Source organism: Lontra canadensis, unplaced genomic scaffold (assembly GCF_010015895.1).
Source record: "Lontra canadensis isolate GAN:19392208 unplaced genomic scaffold, GSC_riverotter_1.0 scaffold45, whole genome shotgun sequence".
Classification (NCBI taxonomy): domain Eukaryota; kingdom Metazoa; phylum Chordata; class Mammalia; order Carnivora; family Mustelidae; genus Lontra; species Lontra canadensis.
The window spans coordinates 11,388,478-11,406,141 of NW_022631039.1; the positions used below are offsets into that span (position 1 = coordinate 11,388,478).

The 17,664-nt window shown below is 42.7% G+C and overlaps 1 protein-coding gene across 4 annotated transcripts in view; it reads left to right on the forward strand.

Moving 5' to 3' along the window:
* The window catches only part of RNF216 (ring finger protein 216), a 141,012-nt gene that overhangs the window by 37,919 nt on the left and 85,429 nt on the right, over positions 1-17,664 (forward strand). For all 4 annotated transcript variants that reach the window (XM_032872746.1, XM_032872749.1, XM_032872748.1 and 1 more), the window contains exons 6-10: positions 1,622-1,724; positions 3,114-3,278; positions 10,546-10,660; positions 14,832-14,971; positions 16,728-16,778. In XM_032872746.1, the coding sequence (XP_032728637.1) occupies positions 1,622-1,724; positions 3,114-3,278; positions 10,546-10,660; positions 14,832-14,971; positions 16,728-16,778 (574 nt within the window). The remainder of the gene's footprint in view (positions 1-1,621; positions 1,725-3,113; positions 3,279-10,545; positions 10,661-14,831; positions 14,972-16,727; positions 16,779-17,664) is intronic.

Consider the following 17,664-nt stretch of genomic DNA (forward strand, 5'->3'; position numbering starts at 1 on the left):
GCTGAAGAAGCCCGCCCACCCCCGGACTCTGTTCCCACTTCTCCCCTGTGGGGGAGAAGAAGAGCTGGAGGGGAGTGCTTTTTCTTTCCTCTTCCTGCGGGACCTGTCCTTCTGTTAAAGGCTCCACTGTTGGTACTGGACAGGAGAGACCTGGGAAGAAGGGATTCAAGAATCCTGGGGTGGAGTCATCCTAAAAACCTGCAGGAGCAAGGAAAGGGAGAGAGGTGGAGTGGGGAATCTCCATGACCCTTTGCACTGAGAAGCTTTCCTGCTACTGAAGCAGTGAGAGCTACACACCCCCCAGCCTGTCCTCACCTCTGTGGCGTCATCCCAAGAGCTCAGTATGTTGTATTTGGTTGTCGCAGGGTGAGGGACTTCGCTGGTTAATATTCGTTCAGTCGACAGTGATGTATCAGCACGTGTTATGTTACTCTATATCCTTACCTTTAAACGTGTTTCATAATAGTGATAAAGGGACAAAGCTATGCGTTTGGCGTGAAGAGAGTCTGTTCTTAAGCAGACACGGTCTGTTCCTTCAGCCTTGCAGCTGGGCAAACTGAATGTCACTGAAATTCTTCATGGGGACCGATACTACCAGAGGGTTACAAAAAGTATTAATGAATTAACAGAAGATTCATCAGTCTTACATAATACCCAGTGCTCATTACGTCACGTGCCCTCCTTAATGTCATCACCCAATTACCCCAACCCCCCAACCTCTCTCCCCTCCAGCAACCCTCAGTTTGTTTCCTATGATCAAGAGTCACTTATGGTTTGTCTCCCTCTCTGATTTCATCTTGTTTTATTTTTTCCTCTCTTCCCCTATGAGCCTCTGTTTTGTTTCTTAAATTCCACATATCAGTGAGATCATATGATAGCTGCCTTTCTCTGATTGACTTATGTCAGTGAGCATAATATCTAGTTCCAGCCACATCGTTGCAGATGGCAAGATTTCTCTTTTTTTTTTTTCTGATGACCGAGTAGTATTCTGATGTGTGTGTATGTATTATATTTACCACATGTTCTTTATCCATTCATCTGTCGATGGACATCTGGGCTCTTTTCACAGTTGGGCTATTGTGGAAATTGCTGCTACAAACATTGGGGTGCAGGTGCCCCTTCAGATCACTACATTTTATCTTTAGGGTAAATACCCAGTAGTGCGATTGCTGGGTCATACAGTAGCTCTATTTTAAACTTTTTAAGGAACGTCCATACTGCTTTCCAGAGTGGAGCGAACTGTTTTTAATTGCGAATGTGAATACATTTTCCCATCCCTTGTCTGTTACAATTTTCTCACAGACTGTAGATACTTTTCATCTAAATTTCCCAGCTTCATACAGTTCAACCAGTAAGAATTTCAGTGACTTCATGACATTGACACCTGACGAACAGGGAAGTGTGCATTAATTAGTATGTTTATTGCTTTTTAAAACTAGAAGTAAAAATAGGAATTAAGTATATCTGTTTTTTGTCTGTTTCATTTTTCTGATCTGCAAACAATTTAATAGGCCAATCATAGCATATAACGAGGCACATTATTTTTCAAACATTGTATTTAAATCAATGGCAGGTGTGGGATTTGGAAGTACTGTGAAAATAACATCATTTATTTTTGCAGACTTTGTAATTTTCTTCTGGAAAATCCAGACTATCCAAAGAGAGAAGACCGAGTCATTATCAATCCCAGTAGCAGCCTGCTTGCCAGCCAAGATGAGACAAAGGCAAGTGTTGTGCTCTTTGTTTTGCAGTCTGCCTCAAAGTCCTCTGCTTTTTTCATCTTTGTGGTAAGAAAATGCCTTATTGGGACCCATTTTTTAAAGACCAGCCAGGAAAATAGGATTTCAGAATACACTTACCCCTTCAATGGGTTTTCCCAACCTGAGTCGCTTTGGATTCTATATTTAACTTCTTTTGTTGTAACTCCAGCGTCTCTTCCCACAAAAAAACAAACCTTCCATATCTTTAGTCTTACAAAGCAAGTTTTTAAGATGAAACAAGAATTGGCCAGGATTCTTTGTATCATTTTGGTAGTGGTTGTTGTTTTTTCAATATTTTATTATGAAAATTTTCAAACATAAAGCCAGAAGAATTTTACACTGATCACGTGTGTATCTACCAGCAATACTATTAGAAGTTAACATTTTATTATATCCACTTCGTCACATACCCATTCCTCTGTCCATCAGTGCATTTCTCTTCTATTTCTTATATAATTCTTAGATTTCATTATGATACATTCTTGTGATACATAAATCACAAGAAAATCAACACACTGCCCCATACCTACATACTTCAGCATGCATTTCATCACCTAGAGTTCAATATCTGTTGATAGTTTTTCTTTTATGACTTATATATAATGTGTGCACCTGTATAACCAAATCCTGTATTAAAATAAAAAGTTTAATTTTTCTAATTTTTTTTTTAAGATTTTATTTATTTGAGGAGGGAAAGAGAGAGCAAGCACAAGTGGGTGGAGAGGCAAAGGGAGAAGCAGACTCCCCGCTGAGCAGGGGACCTTACCCCTGCCCCCCACCTGCCCCACTGATGTGGGGCTCGATCCCAGAACCCCAGTAGCATGACCTGAGCCAAAGGCAGATGCTTAACCAGCTGAGCCACCCAGGCGCCCCTGATTTCTTTTTAAATCTTAATCATCATTTTTATTGCAATCCTAACTAGCATTTAGTGTGTCAAGTGGTGAAGGAAAAGTGTAGATCAGAACTGCTTCATGGCTGCTTGATCCTTCTGCTCCCCATACTGTCTTTTGACAGTCTCTTTTATGTATGCTGTAGCAGGAAAAATGCTAGTTTTTTTCTGAACATTGTGTGGACAGAAGCTGGCTGAAAGCTCGGTTTCAAATCTGTAGCTATAATTTTTTACTGGTTCTGGCACATACTCGTCTCCAGACTCCAGACGGCTGATTTAATATCTCCGAACTACCAGTTCCTTCATTTCTGTACAGGACTGGTACCCTCTGTGGAGTAATCATGAATACAAGTGAGATGATTCTGTTTTGTAATAAGCAGTTCTTAAAGTGATGCCCCTTGGTGGGAAATGCGCTATCTGGCTTCCTAATGTCGTGCCCCCCACCCCCTGCCTTCTCGTTCCAGTCGCCTGAGATAGACTTCTTTGATTACTCTCAGTTGGTTCCTCTCGACCAGCGCTGCTTCATCCAGGCTGCTGACCTCCTGATGGCCGACTTCAAAATGCTCAGCAGTCAGGACATCAAGTGGGCCCTGCATGAGCTCAAAGGACACTATGCAATCACCCGAAAGGTGCTGTGCTTGGTCTTCTGGTGGGGTCACACCTCTTGACTGCTTCTTCCTGTGATAACAGAACGAAGAGTTCAGCTTGTGGAAATTGGGATGATTTATGATGGCAGAGCACTAAGGAGTTTGTCAGGGTGAAGATAAATAGACAAAGGTATTTACTGATCAGGAGGAACTGGATGAAAAGAAATCATAGTTTAGAAGCAGGGAAGTTCTGAGGGCACCTGGCTGGCTCAGTCAGTAGAGCGTGTGACTCTTGAACTCACAACTGTGAGTTCCACCTTGGGCATGGAGCCTACTTTAAAAAAAAAAAAAAGTTTCAAAAAAGCAGCAGGAAAGTTCTGGTTGGCCCATGAGGACATGACGGGTAATGAATGTTACTGTGGATGGCAAGATGACTAGGAGTGAAAAGTGTGTTCCGGCACCCCTCCTTGCTTTTCTCTCCAGCTGGGAGCAGGTCTCCTGATGAATGTGGCCTCACCCGAGTTTAGACCCCTTCCCCCTTATATGGCCAAGAAGATCCAGGCAGCTGTCAACAAACTCCTCTAATTGTAGGTTAATCTTGGGAAAATTACTGTGAGGGGAACACAGTTAGTGCTTCTATTTCTGAATTTCATTCCTCATGCCAAATAGGGAATGCTGTGTTGTCATTGAAAAATGAATGAGCTCCCTCCCCTTCACCCAAAAAAAAAAACAAACCAGTGGCCGCATCTTGAGGCCTTCCTAGCATCTTCATTGCTCCAGAGGTTCCTGACACCTTTGCCAAGCTCCCAGGGAGCCCAGATGAAAAGGGAAAGGGCAGCAGCAGGAGGTGGCTCCTGTGGCCCGGAGGGTGGGTTGGTCCTATTAGCAATGTTCCGGCTACTGTTCTGGGACCAGTAAAAGGAATTTGACTAGCAGATGCTTCTCCCTGGTCATCCCACAGCCCGCTCATCATTTGGGTGGGAAGTTGGTAGGATTTTGTGGTTCGCCTCTTTCTTATATCTTCTTTACCCCTTTCCTTGTCTTTCTGGTCTTATTTTTTTATAGTGTCTGCTTGTTTCGGTGAGTAGTTGGAAAATTTACAGCATTTTAAAATGGGGTTGGGGTGGACTGTTTGAATGAAAGTGGGCTGTTTAAGGGGCAGTACTATTTGGCAGAAGCTAAAACCTGTTGCATTCAGTTAGAACTTCTCCCTGCTGTATGCAAATCATGCCCAGGGGTTTTGCCCTGTGGACAGTGATGCTCTTGTGGACTGGATTTGGGAAGCACACCCAGAGATGTTTTCTAATTATGGCCATAGCACATCTTCCCTGTGCCACTCCCCAGACATGATGATAGCTTGGTCTCCTGATATATATATATATATATATATATATATGCGTGTTCACTGGAGACCATCACATTTCCCTGGATTTTTTCCCTTTGTGTTATAAACATCAAACACACGTAAAATTAGCAATTGTACTATAATGAGCCCTGCTTACCCATCACTCAGCTTCAGTAACTCTCAGCTCCTGCCCGGTTTTTCGTCCCATGTGGACCCACTTCCTCCCCCCCGTTTTGTAGCAAACTCCAAGAATTGTTTCATTTTCTTTAAATCCGTAACTATTTCAGTGTTAACCTTTAAAAGATGGATTCTTTTTTGAAAAACAAAATACCGATATCACACCTTAGAAAGTGATGTTATTAGATATCCACTCATTTTGTTCAAACTTCTCTGGATGTGTCAAAAACCTTTAGTCATATTGCGTTCCAAGTAAAAGTCTTTCTTGCAGTTGGTTGATAGGTTACTTAAATCTCTTAATCTCTTAATCCTTCCCCCTTTACTTTTTCTTGCTGCTCATTTATTGAAAAAAATCAGTTTATCTTACTGGTTTTGACAGTCTAGATTTTGCTGACTGTACCCTGTGGCATCATTAACTGGTTCTTTGGTGTACTGTATTTCTTATAACTTGATAGTTAGATCTAAAATCTTGATCAAACTCAGGTTTAATTTCTGTCCCCCCCTTGAATTTTAATTCCATTTCTGCCAGTTGGGTCTTTGACTTTGAGCCTGTGTCTTGAACATGCAGGGCTTCAGTTCTCTTGGTAAATAGCGGATGTTTTACATGGCTTGAGAATTAGATGGGTTACAGTGTAGAGCGAGCCCAGCACAGTGCTTCGTGTGTATGAGGTTTCAGTGATAAGTTCCCTTCCTTTGCACTTCCTTCCATGTACTGAGGAACAATTGTCAAGCCGCTGTATTTAGAAATTTCCCAGTAGCCCACCTTCAGTGTGATCTTAAGAGTCAGTTCTTAGAGTAATACTACAAGACCACATTCTCTGATGTGGCCTCCTTAGGTTCACGGTGCTGAATTCACTCTAGAGGGGCCTGTGACCTGAGGACCTGCTCTGGTTTGTTGCCAGCCGGTGGTATGGAGCCTTGGGGTATAGGAAGACTCTGCCCCCAGTGCGTGTGGTTGAAGATATGTTAGCTCAGCTCTTCGTGGATGAGTGCAGCTGCAGTAATGTTTCCTTTGGTTGTTAGCTCTGTAGGGACCAAAGTGCTCCCAAAAATAAATAACTTCTAACTAGAGGGAACAGATCATTATTAAAACTCATGGCAGGAGCTCCTTGTTAAAATGAATGTTGATTTTCATCAAAGTAATTTATGGCCATAAATTTAAAAATCAGTTAGTGCCAAAATGCTTATTTGTAATTTTTTTTTTTTTTAAAGATTTTATTTATTTATTTGAGAGTGAGACAGTGAGAGAGAGCATGAGCGAGGAGAAGGTCAGAGGGAGAAGCAGACTCCCCATGGAGCTGGGAGCCCGATGTGGGACTCGATCCCGGGATTCCGGGATCATGACCTGAGCTGAAGGCAGTCGTCCAACCAACTGAGCCACCCAGGCGTCCCTATTTGTAATTTTTTAAACCACAGGCTGAAGCCCCCTTCTTCACCCTCTTCCTCTGTTTTCCAGACATGACTCTTAATTTTTTTTTTTCCTAGTACTTATCTCCACATTTATGAACACATGCTTATCCTTGATTAGTTTCAGAAATTACTTTAGTTCTTTTTTTTTTTTTTAATTTTTATTTATTTATTTGACAGAGATCACAAGTAGGCAGAGAGGCAGGCAGAGAGGAGAGGAGGAAGCAGGCTCCCTGCTGAGCAGAGAGCCCGATGCGGGGCTCAATCCCAGGACCCTAAGATCACGACCTGAGCTGAAGGCAGAGGCTTAACCCACTGAGCCACCCAGGCGCCCCTACTTTAGTTCTCTTAAGGTAGATCGGGCTCTGGATCTTACACACCCATACACACTACATTTTTAGTATACAGTTTTTGTTAAATCTGTTTTTAAAGTTTTATTATTATGACTGTGGAAGTATTCACTGCTGGGGCAAGTAAGGTACTATGATAATGTCTTCTTTCTTGAATTTTCTATTTTTCTTGGAGTTAACATTGGTTTCCTCCATCTTTTCATTTACTTTTTTTTGTTTTTGTTGCTTTGTTTTTTGATGCTGTGGCTGACAAGTCTAAAACACTGTTCTCATCTCAGTTTGTCTGTTGTCAAACCTGTCCATCAACACTCAGTTCATTTTTTTCCCTTCCTCCTCCATGCCTGTGTATAGCTTTCTGCTTGGGAGTGCCCTTTGCCTTTGGACAGAGTTTGATCCTCTGTGTTCTAGATCTTGACCGCTTTTTCTGTCTTGGTTTACACACTCACACTTGGCTTATAGTTCCCTGGGTTTAAAATTATTTCTCCACCAAGTTTCTCCTTAATAATCCTGCCCCAGATACAACTGTCTCTTTCATTCAGACAGCACATTGAGTGCCTGCTATGGGCCATGCCCTGGGAGAGTCACGGTGAACAGTGCAAGGCCCCTTCCCTTATGGAGCTTAATACTAGTGGACAGCGTTCTCTCTTTTAATCACCCCTTAACTTCTGTTCCTCTGACATGTGCTCGTTCTGAGGGTCTCCACTTCCCAGCCTCCCCAGATTTCTCCCTTGTGTACTTTAATGATCACCTCGGTCTCCTTATAGGTGACAACGTCTGCATTTTTGGACCTGACCCTCACCAGGCTCCACAGAGGAGTCTGTGGCCTCTTCTCAGCTTTTATTTCATCAGATGCCCATTGTAGTATTTCTAGGTCATGCCTTAAAGGAATTTTGGCCATTGTCAAGTTATCCTAAGAATCTTAGCAGACTATATCCTTGGTTCTCAGAACCAATACCTTGAGTGGGGATTTGATTTGTGAATGTGAGCAAGCTGGAGGGAGAAATACCAGATAAGTGTAAAAGGAAAAATTATCTTCGATATCTGTTGTTCCTGTGTTCCTCCTGGTCGGTTTTTTTGAGTACTTTGTGATAGTTATCAGCCAGACCCTGAAAACAATGGCATCTGTAGAACACAGATTAGCTTCCTTCCAAAGAGCTTTCAGTCTATTTGAGAAGATTAAAGGGAAAAGAAAATTAAAATGGTGTGATGAGTGTTACAGAAGAGTGAATAAATGTACATGAGAGCACTAGGAAAGAAAGGGTGGGTGTCATTTGAACAAGGTCTTAAGGGAAAGTTGTTTTCACTAGAGAAATCTTGTGTGCAGAGGCAAAAACAAGTAACCATGGTGCCTTTGAGCAAGTATGAATTTATAACTAGCAGTTCTTAAAAGGGAAGAACTTTGATTTATAATTGTATTTGGTCTATTTAACTAGATCTTTAGTTAATATTAAGATAAGGGGCGGTTGTCGTAACTACTGAACTAAGATTTTGGAGTCTCCTTTAATTGGCCAGCCACATTTGTTTTAAGATACAGTTTTCCTGACAAGGGCCAGTATGGATTTTTTTTCCTTCTAACAGAAATAGTATTTAAATGGGACCAAGGTAATGACCTCATTTCACCTCCAGACAAAAGGGTGGTGTGGTTGAAGACCCAGTGGGCTACCAGGTAAAAGTTCTGAACTAAGTTCACATTCCCATTTCATTAGTTACTTACAAATGACATCTACCCTTTAATCACCACATTTGTAAATTTAGGTTATTTTAACCTGTCCTGCCTTCAGCAGATAACCCTGGTTCAAGGATGGAGTGCTTACCTCTAGGTAAAACTGATAGAAATTAGTGGTCTTGCCGTGGAGTACAAACATGTCACTTTAAGACTGGTACCTAAGTGTTTGTGGGAACAGAGAGTCATAGGGAGGATGTTGATCAGGAAGATGGAGAAGTAGTAGGATGGCTTCTGCTGTCAGCCAGCCCTCGGTGGGTTTCCCTGAACCGCTCTGTGAGGGCAAGGCGATGTCAGAGAGAAGAAGGAGGCTTAGTTCTGCGATGGCCTGAGTTCATATCCTAGCTTTAATTAATTTGACTGGAGCAGTGTCCTTCTCTGTAAGCCTCGCTTCCCTCTGCTGTGAAAGAAGACCTACCTCAGAGGGTTGCTGTGAGAATCCCATGACCTGAGGGGTCGCCAGACCCACACAGGATGCGTCATTCACAGAGGTGTATAAGCCCATGGCGATTCCCTTCCTGTTCCCAAACTTAAGAACTTTGGGAAGGAGGGGATAGAAGGTAGATGAGGGTGCAAAGATGATCTGTCCCTCTTCTGTAGCTAAAACACTTGTTTTCTCTTGCTTTCATTTTACCAGCGGGGGACACAGCCGTTTTCCTAAGATAAACATTCAGAATGTGACTTACTGGCAACATTCCTGTAACACACCAATATCCCCGTAACCTTTTGTTATTCACTGAGAGTATGAAATGCAAACCCCGCAGGTTGCCAAGGTTACACCCCGGGCTTTGGTCACCTTCTCTGGCCTCCAGAAGCCCATCGTCCAGCAGAGGTGCTGACATGAAACAGAATCAAATAAGTGTATCATTACTGTTACCAGCATCTCAAAGAAAAATAAAAGGTACTCAGAAAGCATGTAGCCTGAGGACCCAGGGTGGACCAAGAGGCTCCAGGAAGGCCTCCCTGAGCAAGAGACATTTAACCACAGACCTGAGTGTTGTATAAGTAGGAGTTCAATAAGCGGGGTTTGGGGGGTGTCCCTTCCTAGAATGAGGGAATACTGTAGAAGAGCTAAGTTAGAGGGAAAGGATCATTAATTCAGCCTGGGAAGCGTTGAGTTGCCAGCCTGTTGAGTGAAGCTTGTGAGACATCCAAGTAGAGAGAATTCATTTGGGTGCTTGAATGGCCAAAGGAAATGGGCTCATGAGGGTCATTGGCACTTGCAGGGTGACCTCCCCGCCTGTACGAGGTAGGCACAGGGAGAGCCGAGGCTGCCTGGAGGCCTCCAAACTTGTGAAGACCAAGCGGAGGGAGGGTGGCGAGGAGTGGGCAGAGAGGAGGCGGGACGCCAGGCGTGGGGAGCAGTCAGTGTTATCAGTACTGCTGAGAGGCCAGGTGAGATGAGGACTAAAACGTAGGGGCTGGCGTTTGCCTCCTGTTACCAAGGAGATGAGCTAATGGAAAGATGGGCTTCGGGGCCCGATTGGAGGGAGCTGGGAAATGCACACAGGGTGAGATGAGCAAACAGGGCAGGTGGCCTCTTCAAGCAGTTCGGGGTGGGGTGTTGTCGCTGGTGCCTAAAAAGGGAAGGAGGCCAGGGAGGAGGGATTTTTTTTTTTTTTTTTTTTAAGATTTTTTATTTATTTATTTGACAGAGACCGCAAAAGAGGGAACACAAGCAGGGAGCCCAATGCTGGGTTCGATCCCAGGACCCTGGGATCATGACCTGAGCCTAAGGCAGATGCTTAATGACTGAGCCACCCAGGCACGCCCCCTTTTTTTTAAGATGGCAAGACTTGAGCATATTGAAATGTCAGTTGGAAAGATTTAAAAAAGAGGGAAGCTCAGAAGGAAAGGAATTATCACTGGCATAAAACTTTTGTCCTCCAGTGTGCTGTACAGAGAGGGGACACAGGTGAAGCCACAAGGAATATGGCAGTGTTGGTGGAAAGTGGACGGGAGAGTGTTGGCCAGAGGTGTGCCATTTAGGGTATGCCTGTAGAGTGTGACTCCAGCCATCTGTTAAGTGGCCCAACCTGCACACAGCCGAGACAGCTTGCCCACTTGCTGTTTTCTTATGTTGCTTTGTCAGTAAGCGTTCGGTTCTGCCCTTGTAGCAGTTTGTGAAAGTCAGAAAGCGAAAATAATGAAAACACTCCCTGTTCACTTTGCTGCAGCCTGTTTCTGGTAAGCTGTGCAGGGGAGCTAGCTGAAACTGAGAGTCAGAATGAGATTTGGGGTTGCCTGGGTTTCCCGTATTCTTGTGTCCCATGTACAGCAGTAACTTTTCTTTTTCTAAATTTTCAGGCCTTTTCTGATGCCATTAAAAAATGGCAGGAGCTATCACCAGAAACCAGTGGAAAAAGAAAAAAGAGAAAAGAAATGAATCAGTACTCTTACATAGATTTCAAGTTTGAACAAGGTAATAGCCAACTCTGAATTTTGCCAACTGTGTGAAGCAGCTCTGTAGAGCCCTCTGCTTCCCACACAGCCCATAAAGGCTGCTGTTGGCATGGCCACCCTGCCAGGCCAGCCCAAGGACTGGCTGCGTGGCCTTCTTTGGGGACGCAGCCATATGTTTAGGAAGGGCTGTGGTTGCCACCCTCCTTCTTTCTGCCTAGGGTACACTGTGACCAGAACATCGTGTACAGTGGCAAAGAACTCATGTGTGGGAAAGTGGGGACGCTCTCAAGCTGGGGGGTGGGAGGCTAATCTTGAAGGTTTGACAAGAATTAGCTTTATCTTTAGGAAAATTACCTAGGCCAGAGATTGATTGCTCCCTGCAGAGGGACCACTTGTGCGCCTGAGAGAGTGGCTTCTGCACAGGAGAAACCAGCTCCTAAACAGCCGCTAGTGTGCTGAACATTGTGTTATTGATGACGTAACTGCCGAGAGCCCTTCCAGAGACTTTACCTTGGGTCTAATCCCTACCCCCAGGGTAAACGTGTTAAATTTTACATCAAATCTGATACAAGTTGCTTGTGTCTGAGAAAAGAGCCCACTGTCACTTCTCCTATAGATGGTGTCATAAACAGTAATATTTTCCTTTTGTTTTCTGTGTCTTTCTCTTAAATCAATACTTAGTTATGTAACTTGATTTCAGGTCTGACTAAATGGAAAATCTGTGAGCTAACTGTGGAGTTAGAAAGTTTTGGGGGTTCTGAGCTCCTCGGGATCTAAAATGAATCCCCTAGGCTCTGACTCCTGAGGTCCCCGAGCTAGTCTGTGGAGCAGCGCTCTCCTGCCGTGACACTCTTACAGGCCTGCCGGAGAACGGAAAAGTGGGGGCAGTGCGTAGGTGGTTCTTCATTCAGCTAAATTTATCCAGTTTAGACTCGGCATCCCAAATACATAGCCGTTCCATATTTGTTTCTGTCAGTGGTAGAGAATAGAAAGTACCACTTTGCAAAATGGTTCACTCCCTTGTTGGTCACCTCTATCTTTTAGAAAATTCTTTTCTATCAGGTCAAAATGTACCTTCCCAAAATTTCTTGCCATGGGTGTAGTTCTTGTCTCTGAAAAGACGTGGAATCTGTCTCTTCCTCCTTTGTCTTTCTGAGTGCCTTTCTCTGTGTGTCTCCTCTAGCTTGTCAGAATCTTTGAAAGTCTGGGTGGGCAGGGTACTCCAGATGAGTCTGCTGTGTGGAGACAACTCTCAGCACTAATATTTACGGCTTACAGATACATTTAACCTTCCTTGACAGCAGTTTACAAGTATAGATTGTCTCAGAGTCTTCCATGTGCTCCAGGAATCTAACTTTTCACCTATTCAGCCATTTTTCCACCCAAGCACCACTGTTGGGGTTACATGTTGCTTGGCTCAAAGAGGGAGTCAGGATTCTCCCTCCCACTGTCCTTTCAGTGGTTTCATGAGCTGACCAGTAGACTGTCTTCTCATGAAGAGTCTGGGTAGAATCTGGATCTAAACTGAACATCAATAAAAAATGCAACATACTATCTCTCAAAACTGACCAAGGAAAAAGACACAAATTACCAGTATCAGGAGTTTTCACCCCTTATAGGGCCTCTCACCATAGACCTTACAAACAGCCAATGCAGAATACTGTGAACAACTTTACACCCATGAATCTGACAACTTAAATGAAATGGACCAGTTCCTCAAAAAACAAAATACCAAGACTTACCCATGTTTAAATAGATAACTTAGATAGCCCTGTAGCTCTCAAGGAAAGTGAATTAATAATTTTAATAATAAAATTAATAATTTTAATAAATAAATTTAATTAATAATTAAAGAAATCTCCAGCCTCATTTGGTTTCACTGGAAAAGTCTTCTAAAATAGTTTAGAAGAATTGGGCGCCTGGGTAGCTCAGTGGGTTAAAGCCTCTGCCTTTGGCTCAGGGCGTGATCCCAGGGTCCTGGGATTGAGCCCTGCATTGGGCTTTCTGCTCAGCAGGGAGCCTGCTTCCTCCTCTTTCTCTGCCTGCTTCTCCGCCTGCTTGTGATCTCTGTCAAATAAATAAATAAAATCTTTAAAAAAAAAAGTTTAGAAGAATTAATACTAGTTCTGCATAGTAGCTTCTAGAAAATAAGAGTAGGAAGCACTTTCCAATTCATTTTATGCAGTCAGTATTAACCCAGATAACAAAAGCCAACAAAGACAGCACAGAAAACTATAGACCAGTATCACTCATGAATAGGCATGCAAAATCCGTTAACAAAAGACCAGCAAATAGGAATTAGCAATATATAAGAGAATATGTGCCATGACCAAGTCAGGTGTATTCCAGGGGTATAAGGCTCATTTAGTATTTTGAAGAGCAGTCAGTATAATCCACCATATTAACAGGTTAAAAAAGGAAAATTACATGAAAATTACATGACTGTGTTAAATGATACAGACAAGTCATTTAACAGTATTTAACACCTAATCATGATTAAAACTCAGGAAATTAGGAACTTGAGAAGAGCTTCTTCAACTTGATAACATCTATAAGAAAAATCTAAAGCTAATGTTGTATTTAATGGTGAATCCTTTTCCCCTCAGTCAGTAATGGGGGAAGGATGCCATCTGTTTACTGCTGTTCAACATGAATTGGAAGTTATAGCCAATGAGGAAACTCCACGGAATCTACTGAAAATACATCTTCTACAATCATTAAATAAGTTCAGTGTCATTGCAAGGTATAAGGTCAACCTGGAAAAACTGATATTTCTATATACTGGTAATCAGCATGTGGAGATCGCAGTACAATACTATTTATAATTACTGCCTCTCCCATTAAATACTTGGTCTAAAGCTAACAAAACATGTATAAGACTTGTCATTTAAAAAAACAAAAAACTAGAAAACACTGAAGAAAGAAACCAAAGGTAGATGGCAGTGGAGACCTGTTTTGTGATCATGGACAGGAAAACCCAGCATTTTAAGGATGTCAGTCCTCCCCAAATTGATACATAGTTCCCAGCAAAACTTTCTGGTAGCTATAGGAAAGTTTATCCTAGAATTTTTATGGAAAGGCAAGGTACTGGACTAGCCAAAAAAAATTTTTTTTAATAATTTTTTTTAAAGATTTTATTTATTTATTTGACAGAGATCACAAGTAGGCAGAGAGGCAGGCAGAGAGAGAGAGAGAGAGAGGAGGAAGCAGGCTCCCTGCAGAGCAGAGAGCCCGATGTGGGACTCGATCCCAGGACCCTGGGATCATGACCTGAGCCGAAGGCAGAGGTTTTAACCCACTGAGCCACCCAGGCGCCGTGGACTAGCCAAAATTTTTGAAGAGAGTAAGTGGGAGAAGTGTCAGGAACCTAATAGAGTAAATCTTGAGAAAGCCAAAATGAAGAGACTATGAAGAAGAGACTTTAGAGAGTGAGTAGATGATCTGGGTAGAACAGTTTTCTAGAAAACATAAATTACCATATGCACAGAAATAAAAAAGCTGAACAGGCCAATAGCATTGTCTGATATTTATCATTCTGTTATCTTTTACTCTAAATATTTGTTACTTATTGTAGATTTAGGTGCTACTCTTTTCAGCTTTTCTATATGAAGTTTTTCAAAGTAAAAAGTTTAAAAAACATTCATCAGACACATGTTGCCCTACCAGAATGACTACGATTACAAGCTGACAGTTACAGGTGGTAGGGACATGGTATGACACACTGCCAGTGTGTCATACTTTGTCATGCTTTGGAAAACTGGCATTATTTTCTAAAGCTGCAAATATGCCTATCTCTGATCCAGCATTCCCCACTCCCTCATGTATGCTCTGCTGAATTGCAGACACATTCAACAGCCCTGTTCACAGTAACCCAAAACTGTACACCCAGCTGTCTTCAGTAGAATGAATAATAAAGTGTGGTATATTCACACGGTGGTGTACTGCCAGGATAGGAGGGACCTTCCATTTGGAGCGTAACAAGGAAAAGGAAAATGAAAGTCAAGATATATGCATGATAAGTTAGGAAATGGTAAGGGGCTGAATTTTCCTGAACGTAGACTACATTATTGGAGTTAGAAATGTACTGTTGGGGGATACGTGGGGGATTGGGCCGCAGGAGGCTGGAAGGGACGCCCTGGATTCCTCGCAACAGTTGTCTGCATGATTTTGCATTGTCATATGCCTCCTAGGTGACATAAAAATAGAAAAGAGGATGTTCTTTCTGGAAAATAAGCGGCGACATTGTAGGTCCTACGACCGGCGTGCCCTTCTTCCGGCTGTGCAGCAAGAGCAGGAGTTCTATGAGCAGAAAATCAAAGAAATGGCAGAGGTAGGAGGATGGGTTTGGGTTGTATTTCTGACATTCTGGTTTGGTCTTAGGGCTTAGTATAAAACTATCCTTTAAGATTTACGTTGTCTTTGAAGCAGTTGGTGTAAATAAACTAATAAACTATAAAGCTTAAAAAAAAAAAAACCTGGGTTTTGTAAGGATATTGACGGAAGGTCACCATTTTATAAATTAGGTGCTTGTTAAGAGAATTTAATTTGGAGCTTGATGAACATAAGTATTTCACCTCCCTCAGCCTCTAGTAATGGAGAACAACCAGAGAGAGAGCCCACTTAGCTCTTCAGTTCTTCCAGTTAAACTGTCAAGTGTACAGGGCAACCTGATATATATATACTGGTGGTAGATATACCAGTTTATATACTGGTGGTTTACTACGTATTACTACATATTTAACCCACTGAGCCACTCAGGCGCTCCTGCACTCAACATTTAAAAAAGAAGTCTGTGAGGGGCACCTGGGTGGCTCAGTGGGTTAAGCCTCGGCCTTCAGCTTGGGTCATGATCTCAGGGTCCTGGGATCGAGCCCCACATCAGGCTCTCTGCTCAGCAGGGAGCCTGCTTTCCCCTTTCTCTCTGCCTGCCTCTCACCTACTTGAAATCTCTGTCAAATTAAAAAGAAAAAAATCTAAAAAGAAGTTCGTGTTACCTAAAAATGCCTTTGATGAGGGGCACCTGGGCAGCTCTGTCCCTTAAGCATGTCTCACATCGTGATCTCAGGTCTTGAGATTGAGCCCCGCCTACCCCTTTGCACTGGGCATGGGCCCTGCTTGAAACTGTCTCCTCTCTCTCTTTCCCCGCACTGCATGTGTATGTGTGTGTGCTCACTCACTTGCTCTCAAAAAAAAATAAGTAATGAGGGATTCCTGGGTGGCTCAGTAGGTTAAACCGCTGCCTTCGGCTCAGGCTATGATCCCGGGGTCCTGGGATCGAGTCCCACATTGGGCTCCCTGCTCAGCAGGGAGCTTGCTTCTCCCCATCCTTCTGTCTGCAGCTCCCCCTGCTTTTGTGCTTTCTCTCTCTCTCTCTGTCATATCAATAAATAAAAATCTTTAAAAAAAAAAATTAAAATAAAACTGCTTTGTGTGCCATTGTTTGCAGTAGCGGTGTGGATTTGGTTATTCTCCTTGATAGATGTCCGGGGTTGTTTCCATTGTTTTTGCCATTAGAAATAGTGCCATGGTGAATAACTTTGAGCATCCCGTATTTCCTACTTCTGCCCCCTAGTATCTTTGCGATACATCCCTAGAAGTGCCTCGGGTGAATCAAAGTACCTAAATACGTAGGTAATGTGTTATACATAGTGCCAGGTCTCGTCCATAGTGCTTGCGTTGGTTTGCACTCTGAGCAGTGTGCAGCAGTGCACTGGTCACCCGCCTCACCGACAAAAGATATTGTTAAACTTGGTTTTTACCGTGTGGTTTATTGTTTGCTTATGCTATTCTTTGCTATTCAAAAGTGTTTCTATATACTTACCTTTTCACTTATTCCTTCTGCACTTTGAGTCAGATTCAAGAAAGCTTCCCTTATATTTTCTAGTATTTGTTTGGTTTTCTTTTTTTTGTATTTAGCTTTCTCGTGGATTTTAAATTTACTCTGAGGTACCTTTTTAAACTACTAAATTATAACTGAAGAGATGATTATTCATAATCAAGTTCTTTTATGTCCATGGAAATAAATGCTAAATGTTTGTGGCAGCTTTGCTAACTTTGTATCTGCTTGTATTATTTTTGTTCTTCAGCATGAAGACTTTTTGCTTGCCCTCCAGATGAATGAAGAACAGTATCAAAAGGTAGTTTGAAATCTCACTAATTCATTTATTCTGGGTATTTACATGACCTGTTTTCTTTATCACATTTCCTGGTGGCAAATTGGTGTCCGTGTGACTCCCTGTTCATCTGCTGGGTTTATGGTTCAGCCAACTTACTGTGGATGCTTGAACCGTGATGGGTGCTCCTGATCCCAGACTGGATCAGAATTGAAGCACAGATGACGACATAATTGTCTCTCTTAAAAAAAAAAAAAATCAAAAAACATTTCCTAGAATCCATCGAATAGACTTTTAGAGGAAAATTCAGAATTCTGGTGCCAAAAAGTTAGAAGGAAAAGATGTGGTGTTTAACCTTAGGACCAGGTGGCTCTTGTCCACTCTCTGCCGTCCTCACCTCGAGGCCTTTTCTAGCATGGTGGGGATGGCCTGGGGGCTGGGTCTGTCTCTGCCAGTGAGAAGAGCTGGTTTGCTTCTGGTTTGCTCAGAGTACTGGGGGTTGCTGCTCTAGCTGGCTTTGTGGTCCAATGAGATACAGTGTGGGTTGAGACACAACCCCCTTACACACCTGCTTTCTAATAGGGAGAACAGAGTCCAACTTCAGCGGCTTTTTGGGATGACATCCTTTATGCCACTTCCTGACTCTCACAGTCCTATTACCATCTGAGTATAGATGTTACAGTTCTACTGACACCATGGAGCTCATGATAAGATCACTTTATACAAAGGATGACTCCAAAGAATAAAAACCCGTGAAAATTCTCACTGTCTTTAGTTATATATTGATATTTGTACTAGCACCTCAAGCTAGATTTGCAGAGCCGAAAACAGCTCTTCGTTGTCTTACGGCTTCTAGAGGTGACTTCTGACCTCAGCGTGTGTTTGGGAATGGGGGAATATGAAATCTAGC